The sequence below is a fragment of the Lipophrys pholis genome (assembly GCF_963383615.2).
Source record: "Lipophrys pholis genome assembly, chromosome: 9".
NCBI lineage: Eukaryota > Metazoa > Chordata > Actinopteri > Blenniiformes > Blenniidae > Lipophrys > Lipophrys pholis.
Window position 1 is genome coordinate 15977231 of NC_137639.1, and position 20997 is coordinate 15998227.

General features: G+C 41.6%; 1 protein-coding gene across 1 annotated transcript; it reads right to left on the reverse strand.

Annotated features, from left to right (window-relative positions):
- Positions 1 to 1608: 1608 nt before the first annotated feature.
- ddc (dopa decarboxylase) lies at positions 1609 to 17983 on the reverse strand. The gene is made up of 14 exons (XM_080472388.1): positions 17839 to 17983; positions 15058 to 15265; positions 14776 to 14889; positions 14578 to 14697; positions 11806 to 11940; positions 11023 to 11166; positions 10577 to 10643; positions 9955 to 10049; positions 8521 to 8588; positions 7300 to 7376; positions 6458 to 6477; positions 6264 to 6362; positions 3417 to 3518; positions 1609 to 2767 (listed from the first exon to the last, which is right to left on the reverse strand). Exons 2-14 carry the CDS (start codon positions 15256 to 15258, stop codon positions 2567 to 2569), a joined length of 1443 nt encoding a protein of 480 aa, XP_080328514.1. The 5' UTR covers positions 15259 to 15265; positions 17839 to 17983; the 3' UTR covers positions 1609 to 2566.
- Positions 17984 to 20997: the final 3014 nt, after the last annotated feature.

A 20997-nucleotide genomic window follows, 5' to 3' on the forward strand; every position in this document is an offset into this window, starting at 1 on the left:
ATTTCATCCCTCTTCGGGTGGCAATGAGCTGAAGCCAACCCGAGCTGAGTTACAGGTGAAGTCAATGGTAAACCAGGGGTATTCCCATTGCCAGGCAAGTTTCCAAACAACCATACCTCAGTTCAGTACCTGAAAGTCGTCCCTTCTGATATTTCAGTGTATTTATCAGCAGTAAAACTGAATGTTTAGTCCTTTCGACTGTTGTTATTCACAAGTGCAGTGTGACATACTATTGATAGTAAAGTCAACACACAACCACAACCATGTCTTTTTATAGAAGGCATTCGCATGTTTGACCCGGAGACTTACTGGCTGTGCAAAAGCCAGTTCATATATGTCGGTATCAGTATCAGCAACATATTTTTGGATGTGGGGTAGCCTTTGATGACAACCAGTCTGTTTTCTTCTCGCAACAACGTTTAACGGCACCCTCTAGTGGGAAACGTGCAAAAGCACGACTTCACCCATTGAGTCAGATTCTTAGAAGAATGTGCATTAAAGCTACTCACACACCAGTACGCTGGGCAGGAGAGAACTAAAACTGTCGGGAAACTGCAAACTTGCATGACTAAATCCACAAAGGCAGAAAAATATGTCTGTGGTTCGGCTGCATATGGGGTTTTGAGTGCTTCCAATTGCTTTCTGTCACTCCCGCCATTTGAAAGAGCTGAAATAAATGTTTCATTATAATTGGCGATGCTGCAGTCATTCTGAAAGCATCCGATGTCTGAGACAATCACTGAGTACTCGGTAATGATAGCATAAAAGCGCCCTACATCTGCACAGTGGGGCAAACCACTGAGGGAGAACAACGCACAATATCAGCTGTTTCTCAGCCAGTATGGGACAACATTTCGACACGAGTCAAACCCATCCATGATATAAGCTTTCAGTACACTGTCATTTCTAAAGTTAGAATCTCTTCAGTATTTGTATTCATTGGTTTCTGATTATGAATCCAGAATGTCGTGCACGCTTGTGTGAAGGTTTCATGTCTGTTTCGTAACTAATTAAATCCAACATTTAGTTTTTTTCTTGAGTTAATCTTCCTGTATTGCTATGTTGCCTTGGCCCTACTGTGTGCACTTAGGAGGGGACAAGTCTCGCTCCAGACTCAACGCATACTCAAAAGCACATCATTTATTCATTCAGGTTGATGAGGTCAAATATACCATTGTAGGTGCTTGAACTTCTATAGTCACATTCTTCTGTCCCATGTGTCCCATCATCATAGTTTACCACTTAGTCAGCACAAACGGGCCATTTCACCTTATCTTTGGCATTTTATTAACTGGCTCTCCCACAATGAAACATGATGGACTTAATACTGGCTCTGCTCATCTACAACTATTCAGAGTCCAAAATCTGCCGACTGAGCAGGTTTGATTTAATTTCGGCGTGATAAGGCCAGTAATGTGCAGTAAGCAGGGGCGTAGTATTCAAGTCTGTATTTATAGAATGTCGGCCTTTGTTCTCTGGGATTCTAATGCTCAGAAGGCCTATTGGCACAGCATGTTGTGGCATATACGTGTCTTTCATCTTTAACTGAGCACACCTCAGCTGAGGGTGTTTTTTTTCACTCCTTTTAATGACAGTCAAGCACATATTGCTGAATGCAACAGTCTTTATTGAAATAAATCTTTTATAACAAGCAACCCACAACCAATTTTGGATCAGTGACTGCAGCCCCCCCCCCCCCCCCCCCCCCCCCCCCCCCTTCACCAGGATTGTGTGACAAAACCACAACAAGCATAACAGATCAGGAATCTACAAACCATGAAAGTCATCCACAGGCTTACAACATGATGGGACACCAGTGAGAAGGATCCTAGATAAAAAAAAATTTTCTTAAAGAAACTATTACATTTGAATGAATATTCAAGCGTCAGATCAATGCCAGACAGACCGTCTATTTCTATAAAGTGGAATCATTTAGCTGCAATACATTTTTCTTGAAATCAAGTGCTTTTTTTGTGTTTGGGAAGTGTTAGCCTGCAGTGTAAAATATACTCTGAACCAATAAACTGTATTGTCCTACATGTAAAAAGACATAAGTTAATAATTGTCCCAGTGTGTATGAGCGTCTCACAAAAAATTACAAGACCGTATCACACACAGAGTTCAACGTGCAATCACAAAAGGGCAATACATTCATTGCAACGCAAACAAAATCACTGTTTTTGCACCAAACTTTGAACCCGATCCACCTTAAAACCGCCACCCTGAACACAAACCGAACAGACAAGCAGAGCAGTATGATATGATTATCAGCAGGAGAAGTTGCAGACATACAATGTAATGCTGGAACTTGCATCTTTTTTTTCCAAACTTTTAAAGCTTTTTGTTTCAATACAAATATTTTTGAATTATTTTCACAAACTTCACCACATTGGATAAGTGACCATTGACCAAAACATACACACAACTGAACCATCTCAAGTTTGTTTGGGGTTTTTCTTTTTGGTTATCTTAATTCCCTTAAAGACATTGTACATTTGCAACATAGAAATCAATGTTTGACACCATCCATTGGGACAAAGCGGACCACTCCTTCCTGACCTTTTGGTCAATGGCAGGGCTCCTGCAGGAGCTCGAAGGTAAGCTGCGTTATGTGTCGCCAGGCCTGATGGATGTGATGCGACTCAGTAGAGCGTGCACAGATGGCGAAGCGCAGGACAAAGCGACCCGAGAGCTGGCAAGGCACCAGGTGGATCTCCCTGCTCTTGGTGATTCTTTTCAGTAAGGCCTCGTTCAGCTCATTGGTTCCCTGAAAGGAGCGGCAAGGAGACGCAAAAGCATTTTTATTCACAACTGCCTGATTCTGTTCCTAATGGACGAAGTTTGTCTATAAGTCACAACGCGGGTAAAATTATTTCTGACAACCATTAAAAATTGATTTCAAGAAACAGAACAAATCCAAAATTAAATTTTGCTAAATTGCACATAAATGAAAAAAAAAAAAAACAACACATTTATATATAATTACTAGTGTATATGTTAATTATGATCACCTTTGTCACTTCAAAACTTGATTATCTGGTATTAGCTTGATGTTTTGTTTTTTTGTTTTCCTTTCAGTAACTGCTTCAAACCACAAAATACTAAAATTTGATTTATGTCTTTTTTTTGTGCACTAAAGTCAAGAATTTTCGAGGTGTTTTTCTTCATGTTTGAGCTTGTATGTTACATTTTCCTCCTTTAAAATTGTGCTTTGGGAATAAAGACAGTGACTTGGAGGTAGACTTTAATTTACAGATGGCACAATACCTACAAATAAGACCCCCTTCCCCAGATATATATATATATATATATATATATATATATATATATATATATATATATAAGTGAAAGAGTCACAATAATACATTTATTTCATTTTATTCAAATTTATTGTGAAGTAATGAACGTGAACTTACCTTGAGCCTGAAGCAGACGAGTCCCAGGACAACTTCGGCACAGATCTCAAATCTCTTGTCTGCTCGCACCAGACTTTCAAACTCTTTCGCCAAGGCCACATGCTGTAAAATGAACACACCCATTTGTAAATTCATCCTTAATACACACTTAATCCACACGGTCATCCCATCACCCCAACATCAATCAACCACAACATTTTGATCACTGACAGTTGAGGAGAAATACCCTGATCGTGTAATATGACACTCAAATCCTCAGCCTGCCTTTTTTTAAAGCTTAAATCTCCTTAACTGCAGCTTTTGTGGAGCGTTTCCATTCTGCACTGGTCAGAACTTAACACAAGTGTTACAAGGAAGGAAAAGCAGTGGCAGGGTTTAGGGGTAGTTAAGGCTCATGATGCACATGGTCCCATGAATGCCACAGCTTGCAAATTTAACAGGCCCAAAACACATTGCCAACATTTTGGAAAACTTTCAGGAGTCCATGCCTGATGAGATCAAATAAGTGTGGAGATTCTCTGTGGAAGATTGGTGTACATCCAACTTGAAGTCACAAAGCATATATTTGGATTATGAGAGAAAAAAAAAGAAACTCATTTGATGCACAGGGAGCATATGCAAACTGTACATAAGAAGGCCAGCATATTCAAAGCCGTTGACAGGAATAACCACAGCACAATTGTGGCGTGACGAATTCATACGGTGTTGATAACACAACAAATAACAAAAAGAGGCTGGAGCGCATCACACCTGAGCTTAAATCTCTGCACTGGCTTCCTGTCAGTCAAACAATTGACTTCAAAATCTTACTTCTGGGCTGTAAAGTTTTGAATGGTCTTGGGCACAAATATATCTAAGATTTACTTGTAGAATAAGGAAGAGGTTTACTAAGCCTTCCCAGAATCAGAAGAAACAAGGAAGCAGCTTTTAGTTTGTACGCTTCTCACCTGTGGAACAAACTTCCTGAACACATGAAGACTGCTGACACTCTTTTAAATCTTAAAAGATTCGCATGGGCTTTCCAAACAATAGACTTATTAACTTTATCTTAATAAAGCTTTCACTTTATTCACCTTTTTATGCCTTTGTTAATCGCCTCGCTTTGTGTGCATTTTTCTTTCCAATGCACTGAATTGTCTTGTGTCTGAATGCTGCTATATAAATAAATTTGCCTTGCCCATGTGTTCACTTACATTTTGCACATTCAGGCTATTTTTAAGGGTAGCTTGTCGTTCTATCCAATCTGATATTGCCCATTATGTTTGAGTGAACCCAGTTGAAAGCCATGTTTACTGTAGTCCAGACATTTTTGCATGATCTCCACTAGATGGCAGTGTTGTATAAGTGTGCTGAAAACCATTCAGGTCATTGGATTTTCCTTCTTAAAAAAAACAACCCACGTCGTTTGTATTGTGTAAGAGCCTAACCACTTGATGTTATTGCTGAAATCCACAATAAACACGTCTGATATACAAGTCCCCAATTTGATATTAATTCCATTATGACTGCTCAGTTTTCAATCACCATGTAAAAACCTCCATCAAATTATACACACAGCAAACCTGTTATGTCACCTTGTTTGATCCAGTGCCATGTAATAAATCAGTGCCGTCTACTAAACATCAGGGCGCGTAATCACAATATTCTGGACAATGTTTGCTGCATCTTTTTATAGTTGTTCTAAGTGCCTCTCTCATCGCAGCACAAGACTGGCCCTAAATCACCAACAGCTGGTTTAGCACAACCTTATTTTTATTTCCAGCGGAGAGTTGATCATAATTACATGTTTCCATCCTGATAATTAAGAAGTTTGAACATATTTTCTGTTCTCCTTGTTCATCTCCCATTTTTATCCCCCCAAATTCAAAAAATTGCTTTAATCTTGGGATATGTTTGATAACTTTCTCCACTGGCAATGTTGACAGCTATGCATTTATTTTTATTTTATTTATTTATGATATGTAGTCGACAAAGGATTCAACTGACTGGGTGTGGCTGGATGCATTTTCAGTGAAAGAGAAACATGTTTAATACAATATATACCCTTGTAGTACTACATTTTACAAGTTTTGTGGATCAAAAAGTATACAAGTTAAAACACTTGCGTTGGGGAAATTTTTTTTTATTTGCATTACATGTTTTGGGCAGTAATAAATTCCCAGGCAAAAAGCAGCTCGACTACTAATATACCATTAGAATGGTGCATTATGGGTTCTATCCACAGGATGCTCCCTGCCATTTCATTTGAAACAGAGTAGACACAAAACAGGCTCACTTGATTGACAGAGCAGACTGGAGACTGGGAGATGACGATGAGGAGGAAGTGAGATAGGCAAAGAAAAGCGCATGCATGGGTGGAAAAGAATATACAAAGTGCCTCTGAAAAGGAAGACATGGGTCAAACGTATGTGGATGGAGTGAGCGGATGGAGAGAGTCTAGGGGGGAGGACAATAAAGAGATTTTAGCAGTAAGAAGGATTAGGAGGGGTGAGGTGTGGGAGGGAGGGAGGGAGGGAGGCAATGACATTTAGCACAGAGGCATAAGCAACTATCAGAAGAGGTTTTTTTTGCTCAGAAGGTGGAAAAAGAAAAGACAAAAATAGAGAAAAGCAAACCCAGGATGCTGCTACTGTCACAGAATGCAATGTCTTTCTTTTATTTTTTAATAATGTAGATAAATACAATTACATAAAAACACTGTCAATAACAAAGACACTTTTAAATGTAAATCAATTTATCATCTGCTTTGGACTATTTAACACAGGAATGCCTTCACCTGTTGAACGCCTTTATTTTCACCACGAACAGATAATCTGAGTGACGTAGACCAATAATTTGCTCACCCACCTTGCGAATATAAGCTTGCAAGCCACTGACTCCGTACATCCGAAAGACAAACCACATCTTCAACGAGCGGAATCTTCTTCCAAGAGGAATCTGCCAGTGCTTTCAGGTGGAAGAGGAAAAGAACAGGAGAGCTATTAATGCTGCAGCATCAACGACTGGTGTTATGATGAAGTTAAATAGTAATAAAAACCTACCCTGTAATCTGTGACCAGACCTGTTAGATAAATAAAACAAACAGTGCTGTCCATTAAAATCTAGCATTGTCTGTTTATACTATGTTGTGCATTAAAACGCCTTCAGGGAAACTCTGTGTTCCTTTATATGATTAAATACCTTATTCCACTTTAAAGACATACACAGCCTTTTCTGAGTATAAAAACATATGAATCTCCTCTAAAAAGGTTCAGTTTCTTGTTGTTCTCTTGGACTTCTCGTTCATTGTCCAGGATGTCTCAGTAGTCCCGGCACCGTCAGCCCACGCCGGCTGCAGGTAGCTCATCTTTACAGAATGAAGGCTCGTGTTGGCTTGTGCTAATAACTACTAATTAGATTGAAGAGTCCAGATTGTATGGGTAAAGGCTTTTGTAAGGTGTCCATGTTTGATGGGAGGTGGCGCTCTGGCTTTCTCTCTGCCTGCTTTGTCTGTCAAGCAAATTATAGTGCAAATCTAAGCCCATCTGCAGCTTCGGGTAACGTTCACCAGCACAGCGACGGTGTATTCACACAGATTCAGATTTATATCTCTGCGTCATTTTTGTTTGAATTTTTGTAGTTTGACATCATGAGACTTTGTAATGCTCACAAAAAATAGTTGCCATTAAAAAAAAAAAAAACCACACACACACTTTGATACATAACCTTGTTGAGCAACTACAGTTTGTCTTTTAAAAAAAATTCAAAAGAAACATTGCTCACATTCATGTTTGGTGAACCGATACATATAAATAGCAAAAATCACGCCTTGGTAAATATTTGTTTCACAATCTGATTAGACCTGTGATCACTGATCTGGGAGATTTTAGTGAAAACAACTCACCCGATTCCTGGTTTTCGTGCTTCAGATAGAGTGGCTCCATCTTAAAGGCTCCAATTATGTCTGCTCTCTTCTTCACCCTGTTGACATGTTTTCACAAGTCTTAAAATCCTGCCATTAATCAATGGAAAATTGTAGGTTCATGAAATATAATCATGGTCTTCTAGTATCAGTTTCACAGACACATCTAGTATTAATTGATATTACAGATTCAGAGTGACACCATAGGTTTGTGCAACATAAGCATGATTTGAAAGGGTCTGGTATTTGTTCTTTCTACAACTCAGTTACTACCAGGTGATTCAAACTGGAATTAATTCAACGTCATGTCTATCATCTCCTTTACAGACACTTATAATACTAATTAAATTACAATGTTTCTGGATCTGTCTGTGTGTGTTTTGATTATTGGCATACAACTTGGCAAAACATACTGACTGCGTTAAAAATGGCTTCAGACATTTACCAATAGTAAATGTGCCAAGCAGAAAAGCCTTCATGATAAAAGAGTGTGGCTGGCTGGATAAAAAAAATTTCCTGGGAAAAGAGAAACTATAGTTCCAGTATATCGCAGATACAGAAACATTTTTCCAAACAAGCGGCGGGTTGTTGTTCTAACCGATTGGATGTTATAAAAATCATAACCTGAAAATAAAACTGCATTATGAAGTCAAGGTATAACTTATCATAAATGACATCAGCAAGTCATGGTGGTGACTCTGTTAAACACCCACACACGTCCACAGCAAGCTTCAGGGAGTCGACCCAGCCTCATGGAAAAAGTTGTAAGGAAGGTCTTTTCTTTACCACACTTTGGGGAATAAATAGGTTCCCTCTTTGTGCAGCATGTGTCTTGTTTTGCCATTGCTGACAGATGGGACAGGTGGAAGGGAAGACACACTCTTATTTTCACTGCACAGATGACTGAGGTGCAGATGGATATCAGCGTTCATTGTTATTTTACGGGACAATCAGTCACCACCGAGTTCAACTAGTAATTATAAGGCAGGAATAGGACCAGATGCTAAAATTGTTAACCTGTTTGTTAATATGTCAGTGCAATAAAACCTGTTTGAAACACAAACGTGAAAATTGTGTCATTACTGTAATGATTAGTAACCACCAGGGATGAGTGCATAAATATAAGAAGACAAGAAAAGCAATATTGTGGCTTTTGTTTGTTTGTTGTTGTTGTTGTTGTTGTGGGGACAGTGGAGAGCTTACCACATTGTAGAACAGTCAAAGTTGATCAGGAGCCACTTGTGTGGGTTGAAGTTGAGCGAGTCTGCAAACTTTACAAAAAAGAAAAGCAAAATAGTGATAAAGCCACAATAAACAGCAAAAAAAATAACACGATACATTATTAATTGAAATGTGCCCAAATTTATGATTTTTATTATTCATACAGCACTCAGCATATTATGCCTTTGCTCATTATCACTGACACAGAGAGAGCCTCGTCACAAGGAGCCACCATTTATTTGAAATGCAAAAGAGGACCATCCATCCAGCCAACAGCTTGTAGCACACTCTGAGAAATAACCATTTCAAGACAGGGTTTATTCAAGAAGAGACAAACTGTGTACAATCTGCCTCCATCTTTTTGTTTCCTATCTTTTATAATATCCTTTCCTCTATCTCCACAAACGCAATAAGGCAGTCGAGAAACAATGCGAGACAGACTCCTGGCTGACAGTTGCCATGCTGACTGATTCAAAGGCGGGCTGGTCGCCTGCTTGCCCATCATTCATATCCTAGCAACCGACCCTCAAGCAGGGCGGCAGTCTCATCCAAAAAGGACTGGCTTTCCTCTGCATGTTCTCGTCCAAACGTTTTCACTGACCTTTCAAGAGTTAAGTCCTGAAACTGATGCACTGTATGCAAATTCATTCAATATAACTAATATATAAACCAGTGTCAGGGGCACAGTTCACCTGCACCATCAAAGTAGGACTCCAAATCTAATTGTACCATTAAAAGCAAACAAATATAAAGCGGAAGTCGGTAATTGTTAAATCTGAGACTAAAGATTAAACAACAGTTGGTCCTTGCGCTGTCAAGACGGCTTTCTCCATCTCCCCACCAACATTGTTTGAACTGGTGTGTCTAATAAACAGTGATATATAAAGGTCTAACACTGCCTCAGGAAATTACGCTGTCCTTATCTCTGCGTCTCTGCACAGCTTGGGGAGCAGCAGCTGCCTCGGCAGCCTCAAAAGGCGGATTGATGCTCCCACGTCTTACTCCGATTGTTTGGCCCATTACTCAGTCTTGCATGCTTCCTCCTCGACATTAACGCCGTGCCCTTTTCAAACACTACACACTTTTTATTTCCATCCATAGATGTAATGACTGATATTTCACATGCAATTGAACAGAAATAGGTTCACTTGATATTCAGCACCATTGTCTGCCCACTTACGTCTTGCACATTAATCTTTTTGGACATATTGAGATGATCAAGGTTAAAATCATTGCCAGTTTTATAACAGGGATTCTCAGCTTGAACCTGAACATGGAATATGCTTCCTATGTTAAATAATATGCGTTATATGAAAGATAATGCATCATATGAGCAAGTCAGCCTTCATTTAAATTCCATTTTCGTTTTTGCAGCGTCGTATACCAATGAATGTGTAAATTCATTTGTTTACGCACCTCGATGCCATTCAACAGAGGTCTGAATTCAGGACAGATAAATGCACTCCCAGCGTAAGCAGCGTCAACATGCAACCACATGTTTTCCGAAGTACCTGCAAAAGATTTAAAAAGAAAACCGTCAAAGTAGTTTCCGTGGATCTAAAGTACTACAAACATGTTCTAACAACCAATAACACAATACCTGACAATTAATAATAATGCCTGAAATGTAATGAAATAGTAAAAGATTTTTTACTGCCATGATTGAGAATGACGTAGCATTTCTATCCTCAAACAATGAATATTCAAACTATGCCAGCCACTATAATAATTTTTAAACTGCACAAAAACCTCTAAAAAAGGCATACATTTTAAAAAATATCTGTGTATGCATCTATATATTAGTACATTATTGGCTGCAGTTATGACATTTTGAAATTGATTTTTTAATGGATGCATGCATACATTTAATCAAATAAATTGGCAAAACGTTATTACAATGGATCAACTATATCCTTACATTTATGGCAAGTTATTGTTACTAGTTATAAATGGAAAGGGATTTTTTTTAATATCAAATCTTCCTTAACATACATACATAAAGTTGTTTTATTGTTTTTTGGGGGTTTTTTTCACTCACACAATGGTCCCAGGTATGTGAGGTGATCAAACGCACAGGATGCTGTGGTGCCAAGAGTCGCACATAACTGAAACAAACACGCAACAAAATCATTTGCATTGTTTGTGCTTTGCTCTAGAATTTAAACACGACAACCAAACGCAAGTCAGCGCAGTCTTCGCAGCTACTTCAACAGGTTTCTTAGATGCGGACTAGGAAAGAACACCGTGCACAGCACTGAGGACGCAGCACTAATTCATCCGATAGAGATCTGTAGGCCCAGATGAGACACGGATCGTCATCCCTAACTTGATACACATACATTATGTCTAACAGAAATAACATTATCCTTCTGCGGAAGCCTCGGGGTGTGCACTGCTACATGTTTCAATGCCGCTGTCAGTTTAGTGGCGAGTTGAACAAGTGGATCTGTTCGGAAAAACCAATGGATATCGTTCATTTCTTACGTAGAAGGGGATGAGTCCTTTTGCCTTGTCCTCCTCGAGCATCTGTTTGAATACGTCCTCTCTGACAGAGTAGCTGTTGTCGGTGGGGATTTTCCTCATCATCACACCTCCGATCAGAGCAGCACGCTCGACGGAGGAATGAGCCTGACAAGAAAAAAGAAGCAACTTCAGCAAGGCGAACAAGCTGCAAGACACAAAGGGTTTGATCCACTTTGTGAAGTCGTCGGTGTGTACAATCAATGCTGCAGAGTATGCTAAATCTTTACTTTGGGTTTTTAATGCAAATCAGTTATTTTAATGTCATGGCCAAAATTACTTTAAAGGCCCAACACTCACACACAACCATCTTCATTATTTGAAACCTTTCATCTAAATGAAATAATCTAAAGAACGTACTGTCAGATTAATTTAGTACTGCTTCTGAGCAGTGAATAAAAGGTGGTTCCCCTGAAAAGGTTTGTGTGGCCCTGAGGCTGCTCCCTAACCCAATCACAGTGCCAGCCTTGTATTAAAGCTGATCAGACCTCATTGCTCCCTGACCGGACCTCTGCCTTCTTCAGGGGCTAAAAACCTATGCTACGGTTACTATGGTAACCAATATGGACCTCACAAGTTTCCAGTGTTAGGGGGAATTTCATATAAGTGCGGCCATCTTAAACGCTTTGTTTAGTGCGGGTGAAAGCTCACAGGTGACCTCTGCAGATAGTGATAATATTTGAAAAAAAAACAACAGACAGCAATTACAATATCAACAAGAGAAGGGAAAGTAGCTCTTGCTCTTACTTGCTCAGACGTATAGGCCACTAGTTTGGAGATTATGTCAGACTCTGATTTTTCTGGCTGCATTGTTTGGACCTGTCTGACCATCTTACAGCGAGCAGCAAGCAAAGCCATCAGCGTCGCCTCACTGGCTGTGCTCTGTTGGAGGGAGGAAGAGTTGAAGACATGAAACCTGGTGTGGATCGGTTGTGAGGAGCCAGTCAACACGACAACCCTGACGAGCAACCAGCAACTTTATTACAAACTATATTGGTCACTTGGCTGGTAAAGACTATGCTGCATAACCTTTCTTGATATTGAATATTTTTAGATTATTGTAGGATATTTCCACTTTCATACTTGGGAGTGTCATTTATATGTACGTATCAGCAAAGGGAAAACAAAGGTCAAACATTACGGCATCAATCAAAGAAGAAATGTTACACACAAATGCAGAATTAACCTCAAATGATGTTCCTGTTACTGTCATCAGTGATGAGTTTGATTCCAATCTGAAGTGCCCGTGTTTTTTTGTAGGAACAGTACTTAAGAAAATAAAAAGTTGGATATCCTCTTTGATGTGACAATAATAAGTAAGTAACAATAAGTAATGTCACAATAGAAAAACTGTGGGCAGTGTGAGAAGCCATCAGCCTGTCTGATGCAGTGCAGATCGTTTGAGGCTGCGTAATGAAGTGAAGGGTGGTTTCCGAGATGTCTGAGGACAATATTACAGGACAGTCAATAAAATTTAAATAGAACAATCGATATAGCACAAATCACCAGACCAACATACTTAAGGCCAAAGACATGTCAATGTCTTGACGACAACAAAATACCGAATAAAAACGGGCAAATGCCTACAACAGTGCAAGTATCATCCTGCCTTTATCTTCACGCAGCTGACTTTACTTTAACCAACAGTAATATAAGAAGAACATGTGAAGCAGCCAGATGCTGCTTTTGAAATCAGAGATAACAAGAGAGCAGCGATCCATTTTCTTTTAGCAAAAGATGATTCCATTTAATTTACCTTTGGTTATTTATTCATCCCACATAGTAAAATGTGGGTAACATTCCAAATGTGTTTTATGAAGATTGAGACACAGTTCTAATGCACAGGGACTTCATTTATTTTATAGATGTACCGTACGATTTCAGATGAAAACCACAAATCTTTCATACTCAAACTGTACTTCTTGGTCTTTTACCTGCTTACAAAAGCACATTAGACAAGAGCCTGGAAATATATTGTAACCATCAGTGATGGTAACCAATCTGGTAAACTTCAAATAAAGTTCAGTTATAATTATACTGTAATGTAACCACACACGCTGGGTTTTCCTTGAAGTCTTCAGTGTATTTGAGTTTATATGCAGAGTGAACAACAACGGGCGGCTGGTGACCTTCTAGCGACCCACCATCGAAAGCATACTCATGTACTGCTCTCGGCTGTGGACTGGAAAGCCCTGCAGAGGCTCATAAATGCAGCCCAGAAAATCACCGGCTGCCCTCTGGCCTCTCTGCGAGGATATTGCCAGCTGCAGATGCATGAGAAGGACCACCGTCATCCTCAAAGACCCCTCCCACCCAGCTCATCACATGTTTGAATGTGGCCAATGAAAGAGCACACATCCAACAACAGTTTTTATCATTGGGCTATCAGATCCTTAGATCCTTATTCTTAGCCCTTTTAATCTCACTGCACTGCTGCTCATAATGCTTTTATAAAGTGTCTGCATGTTCAGCCATTTCACTTTTACACTTTTAAACTTTCTACTTGTATTTTTACATTAGTTGTGCTTTTATATTACGTGTATTATATATGTTAGGAGTACTTTTGAACACTTTCTTATTGTTGCACGAGGGAGCCGAGTCTGTAATTTCATTATATATAATGGATATTATATATAATGGAAAATAAAGCTTATCTTAATCGCAACTGAAGTGGTTTGTTTAGTCACCTTTAAGTCTGCTTTTTATCCATAGATGGCTCACTTTACTAAAGGGTTTTTGGAGCCATCCCATTCCCTCTTTGTGTAGTAACAAGGTTTATAATAACAGGCTGGCAATCTGCTGTCACTCCACTCATTAGCCCTGCCGCAGTGCCAGAGCCCCATTTGTTGCCATAGTGAACTGGTAAGCCGAACTAAAAAAAGGAGATTGGCAAAGCAGAAACAAAAGCACGATGAGCCATACGAACACACGCGCAGACACACACTCAGGTGGTCACAATAGAAGAGGCATGAAATGAGCTGTCATCAGAGTGCACTCTCATGCTTCACCACACACACGCACACACACACACACACACACACACACACACACACACACACACACACACACACACACACACACACACACACACACACACACACACACACACACACACACACACACACACACACACACACACACACACACACACACACACACACACACACACACACACACACACACACACAATGTATCGTCTGCTTCAGTTTCCGTTTCTGTCAATGGATCGCTAAACTAATGCTCAGCCTTTTTCCACACGAAAGCAATTCCAACACCATCACTGTCACCTCTGCCCGCCTGTGGATGACATATTAAAAGGCAATTTCCTGGGTAATTTTCACCCAGTGTGAGAGAAGACAATCAATAGCACACAAATGGATGATAAATCTGGTTTCTGAACATCAGAGCTGCTTGTGGATATGAACAAGGTGAAAGGTAAACTGCAACCTGCACTAGAGGAAACCGTAAACCCAATACAAATACTCTAAATGAAGTTGTGTGACATGTTTGCACTCTCACCTGGATGACGCCTCCTCCTTGGCCACTTGTTCCAGCTATAAAGGACTCGGGCAGGTGGAGCATCTTTCCCAGCCAGTCCAACATCACCGTCTCCAGCTCCGTGCACGCTGGGCTGGCAGCCTGAAACAAAGATCCCAGTCAAAGACATTGTCAAAGAAATTGTTTTGAGATGCCGTTACAGAGCAAAGTGTTTGTTACCCAGGAGAATCCAATACAGCCAATGGCTCCACATAGCATGTCGGCCAACATGGCAGGGTAAGAGGAAGCCGTTGGGAAGTAAGCAAAGAAGTTTGGGCTATGCCAGTGGGTGACCTGGGAAAAAAAAAAAAACACCCAGCTTCACTCAATCTCCCAACCGTGGAACTGGTTCTAGTTAAGGGTTTGTACCAATTACTTTCTTTCTCAAACGTTCTCACATCTGACACAAAGTGAGTCGATGCATCTACTTTGTAATTAACAACAGATCAAAGTTCAGCTCACGCCGGGCATTATGACCCGCTCCACATCTTTCAAAACGTCTTCATAAGTCTCTGGCTCCTCTGGCGCCTCGGAGGGAATCAGGGAACGAAGATACCCTGGTTCCACATCTGGGTAGACGTGTCTCTTTTCTATGTTTTCCAGGTAGTCGGCCACATAGTCCACCATCTCCTTTCCTCTGCGGCGAAATTCCTCGGCGTCCATGATCTGACTGGAATAAAGCAGACACATTTCATCCTTAAAGAAGGTTTTGGTAGCATTGGTAACATGATTTGGTTTATTAGGTCAAAAGTTTGGAACACTATCTTGAACATATTTTCATTCCTGTACCTGTAGAGGTATAGATAATGTTTATTGTGGTTTCATTCATAGTTCCATTTACAAATACACATGCATAATATGTCTAGATAAGTGACAATGGTGAATTAATGTGTGTGTGTGTGTGTGTGTGTGTGTGTGTGTGTGTGTGTGTGTGTGTGTGTGTGTGTGTGTGTGTGTGTGTGTGTGTGTGTGTGTGTGTGTGTGTGTGTGTGTGTGCGTGTGTGTGTGTGTGTGTGTGTGTGTGTGTGTGTGTTGAAGGCTATATGAAAGTGCAGGTATGTAGAGGTGTGTGTACATACAGTATATGTACTTGAGAGTGGGGGAGCATTTGAGTGTCTGGACATGTATGAATAGGGGCGTGTATGATATATTAGTATGCATATATATATATTATCATCAGAAGTAAATGGGAGCGAAAGGGATGAAGGAATATACAGACAGTGATATCTTCGTCAAAGATCTAACTTTTGATTTGCTTAACACTTTGGAAACAAAACAAATAAATCCATTGTATACCCAAGTCTGTAATAAAGTTCAATAAAAAAATTTTTTAAAAAGTGGACTAAAACAAATGGCATTATCAAACATACGATAATATCCAGAATAAGTTAAGATTGAGATTTAAAAGGGTTCAAAACAATATAAAAAGTCAAGATAACAGTTTATGAGAATGCAAGTCTAAATAAAAAAGTCTAAAGCAGTTTTTTTTTAATAAAGCTGACAATTGATCTTCTCTGGGGAATATAATTGATAAAGAATTGCACATTTTTGTTGCATAAAAACAGAAAGCAGCTTCCCTAGTTTGTATACGTTTCATGGTAAGAATATTTAATAAAGAATAGAATAGCTGCATTAGTAGAATGCAAGTTTTAGAACATTTTCTGTCCGTCAGGAATGGATGAAGGTGCTGATGCATAAAGTGATTAAAAATATTCTAAAAAGACAGGCGGTTTCTGTCGAGATGAATATATGGGTATCATTATGATTCGTTCATACGTGTGAGAACCTGAGCTACATAATTTTGAACAACTTGACTTTCAATTGTGGTTTAAGATAATCCAGCGAGTAAACCCTCATCAAGTAAGAGCAAAAGCCAGTTTGTCGCTGGTTCAAACATGGTCTGATTCGGGTTTCTTAGGTGAACAAATGCCATTTTGGTGATGTGCATGTGTAACTCAAAATTTGATCTAGACCTTTTTCTGTCACCTCCATAACCCATCCAGTCCATTATGTCACCCAGACATATTTATTTATTACATCTGTATCACTCTATTCTATAGAACCGAGTGCCGTCGGGGTAAGCGTGGCCAGGAGGAAGCATGCACAATGAAAACAGTGATGGACTGCATATAGAGCTTTAAGAAAAACCACACCCAGTCCTGGAGGGCTGCCGTCCTAAATGTTTTAGACGTTTCCCTGCTTCAGCACACCAGAATCGAATGTCTAAGTAATATATCAAGTTTTTTTAAAAGTCCAATAAGGAGCCTCTCATTGCCACCAGGTGTGCTGCAACTGGGAGAGACCTAAAACATGCAGGATGATGCATGGCGGCCCCTCCAGGAATGGGATTTTACACCCCTCCCATAAAGTGCAATATATTTATCAGAAAAATGTTCCGCTCCACTGACAAGACACTATCTTTAAGATAAGACTAAAATAATTCTAACGCATTTCCAGACAGCCTGACCCTTTTAAGCTGAAATAATATGGTATATGTGAGGTGTACACTCTGGCCTGACAGGAATACCACACATACATGGAGGAGAGCAGGTGGGTGCGGCGGGTTTGATGAAGAAGCAAACAGCTTACCGGCAGCATCTGGCCTTTACGTATGTAAAAGGTTATTTTGTTTGAAGGTGGAAAAGTCAGAGGATATGAGTTAATAAGTGTTTGAATTTATAGCATCCAATATCTCTGCGGGCTTTATGAGGGAGAAATAAATGTGTCGGTAAATCTCATCTGACCTCAGGTGGCTGCATGGATCATGTTAGATCAGTCACAATTATTTAAATCCACTGAGTGGTTCAGTTTGCTCTTTAGTGACTGGTTTGCTGAGGGCTAGAGGAAAGGTGACAGAATGCATGCATATGCTGAGAAAAAACTTTGTCTGACGCTTTGACAGTGGTTGAAATCTGGTTGACACACAGCATGAACTGACTCTTTCTATTCAGCCATAATCTGTTGCTGAAATGAAAGGATGGACGAAAACAATTAAATGAAAAAATGAAAAATAACCCACCACACAAAATAAATGATTTGTAGCAGCTGAAGAGAGTATTATTTGCTCAAAGAGTGACAGTCCATGAACATTGCCCCCTTGCTCTGCACCAACACCTAATCATTCAACAAGTGTTTCACCCTACAGATCCCTTTCCTTTGTTAAGAAGCAGAGCCCTTATCCTTATCCTCATCTCAAATAGGATTAGACATGCTGTATGGATGTGTGTGCATGTGGATACTCACAGTTTCAGGTGAGCGCTCCTCGCAGCGGTGTTTGCACAGAGATCTTCCTCCTCCTCGTTCCTCTCTCACCCTGCACAGGGACCAGACGCGGTCAGGCACGTGGGGAGTGTGTTTGTGCGTGTGTATGTGTGCGTGTATTCTGTACAAGAGAAATTTGCTCCTTTTATCTTGCCACTCACACCTCCCGTCCCACCGGCCCAGCCAATGGGAGCAGGGCGCACAGCCAACGCAATAAAGAAGGATTCACGAGAAGTTCCCGAAGCTGCGACCTTTAAATCACACGCACTTTAAGATGTGAATGAATAGACCTTTTGTGCTCGAGGTGCACACAAATAAAGACAAGGTTAAAAAAGAAACGAGCAAAAAATAACCCAAAATGTAAAAAAATATATATATATATTTGTAGAGGGAAAAAGAAGCGGCGCTTTTGTTTTTTTTTTACTGGATTGCGTTTATTTTTCATCATTTAAAAAGTTGGAATTTGGAAGTGGTTTATTCATCATGCCATGAAGAAGATTTTAATGCATTGGCGTAAAGATACATTTTCAGAGGTAGGCAATGTAGTGTGTCAGATTATGTTTCAGAGTTTCAACTATTTTTGTGTTTCTGATGTGAGAAAAAAAATAGATGACGGAAATGTTTTGACTACTATCCAAACAGAATCCAAATATATATATATATATATATATATATATATATATATATATATATTGTAGCGATCAGGGAGCTGATCGCTGTGTATGCAGCAATGCATCTTGGGTGTTTGGGGAATATGGGCTTTAAACTTCAATTAATGTTGTTCTAATTAGTTTTGGCTGTAGTGTTGGTGTTTGTGTTGTCATGCTTTTACTGTTTTATCAGTTGACCCAATTTAATTTATTGTTATTTTAGCACCAAGTACGAGAGTTGTACTGTGTTTGATGTGCTCTGGTCCGTTTTCTTCAAATGTGTTCGTTCTGATTTTTCACAATAAAAGCGCCTGTCTGTACAGCGTGCGGAAGGAAGCCTGAATCGTCCTTCTTCTTCTCGGCTCGCCACATTGGTGTCAGAAGTGGGATCTTCCGTCAGAAGAATGGAGATGGAGGTCCACGAACTCGAGCGAGCTGTCGAAGAATGCATGGCTTCCCTACGGGAGATGATGAAACAGACGAAAGAGCCCAGCGGAGAGGGGAGCGAAGCGTCGAGACCTCGACGTCCCCTGGAGGCCGGTGATCGGCAAGACGGCCTCAGCTCGCCACAACCTCATCGCCCCCTGGAGGCCGGGAGGGGTACTACAGCAGACGGCTCCAGTGCACCGCGGCTTCATTGCCCCCTGGAGGCCGGGAGGGGTACTGCAGCAGACGGCTCCAGTGCACCGCGTTTTCATCGCCCCCTGGAGGCCGGGAGAGGTACTGCAGCAGATGGCTCCAGTGCACCGTGGCTTCATCGCCCCCTGGAGGCCGGGAGAGGTACTGCAGCAGACGGCTCCAGTGCACCGCGGCTTCATCGCCCCCTGGATGCCGAGAGGATTACTACAGCAGATGCCGTTGGAGCTGTCGGCCACAGTTCATCAGAGAGCGTTCCTGCTGCTGCCTCAGATAACTCTTTGCCACTGATGGTTTTGTCAAACCCACAACCAATGATGATGCCCAGATTGCCAGTCAAACTGCCTAAATACAATGGCGCAACGCCATTAACACCATACCTAGCCCAAGTCCAACTAGCAGCACAGCACAGCGGCTGGAGTGATGAGGTTACTGCCACACATCTGGCCCTTGCATTAGAGGGGGAGGCGGTGCAAGTGCTTCTTGACCTTGCTCCAGCAGAACAGCGAGACCTTTCCAGCCTGACTACAGCACTGCAGAGGCGGTTTGGACTACGGCGATTCACCGACCACAGTAGGGAGCAGTTAGCTGATCGGCGTCGGAAGGAGGGGGAGAACTTGGGTACCTTTGCAGCAGATGTACAGTTATATGCCCAGCAAGGCTACCCACATTTTGACGCTGCTGCCCAAGAAGAGCTCGCCCTTCACGCCTTCCTACGGGGCCTCGCGCCTGAGAGGCTGCGGCAACATGTCCGCCTAGCCTTGCCTCAATCCCTCTCCGAGGCGCTGTATGAAGCTGAACGGGCTGAAGTAGTGCTCTCTTCTCAGCCAATGCGGCAAATGGCCCCTGCTCCACGACCACTTGTCAGGATGGCTGACTACGGTGAGGAAGAGGAGGCTGAAGAGACCCGCCAAGCCACGCCACGCCAAGTGCTGTCATCCCAGGAGAGGCCGGCGCGCTTCAGCAAACCATCCCGTTCACCTGGCCGCTGCTACCGGTGTGATGAGCCTGGTCACATGGCACGCAACTGCCCAGCTCCTGCCCCGATTATCAAGACAGAGGGAAACGACAGAGGAGTGGCTCAATGAGGGGACCGCCACTCCAACCTCCACTCCCCCTCCAAGGCAGATGCACGTTGGTGGGCCGTTGCGGCCACTCTAAAGGACTCTATCTGAATTGCCAACTTGATAGTCATCACTGCCGTGCTCTGGTAGACACAGGATCCACAATCTCCTTAGTACGACCGGGTACTCTCCCTGACACCACAGGCACCCCTTCCATGGCGTGGGCTCCAACTGATACGCAACTGATGACAGTGACTGGGGAAAAGGTTGGAATGGAGGGGAAGAGGCTGCTGACAGTCCGAGCGGGAGACCAGGAGGTGGTGCACGAATTCTGGCTTGCCAATATCCAGGACCCATGTATCATCGGGCTAGACCTGCTGAGCCGTTGGGGAGCTCAAATTGATGTGGTGAGTAAGACTGTCACCCTCCGTGATGAGATAGTAAGGCTCCAGTCTGGTCGGGAAGGAAAGAACCAGGGGAGAGAGCACCGTCGAGCAGCCGCAGCGGAGCAGGTGCCAACACCCAACACTAGCAACACACCACCACAATCTGTTGGAGCACCACCCATAGGGCTAACAGTCATTCCATCTGCTGAGACAGCTGAAGCTATACATCAACTCTGGCAGCGCAGCAGTAGCAGCGGTCTCGACTCTCAGCAGTGCCACAAGTTGAAATGCCTCCTCGATGACTACAGGGACATTTTTGCTGCCAGAGATGAGGACTGTAAGCAGACTTCCCTAGTCCAGCACACCATTGACACTGGGAATGCCCAACCAATTCGTCTACGCCCC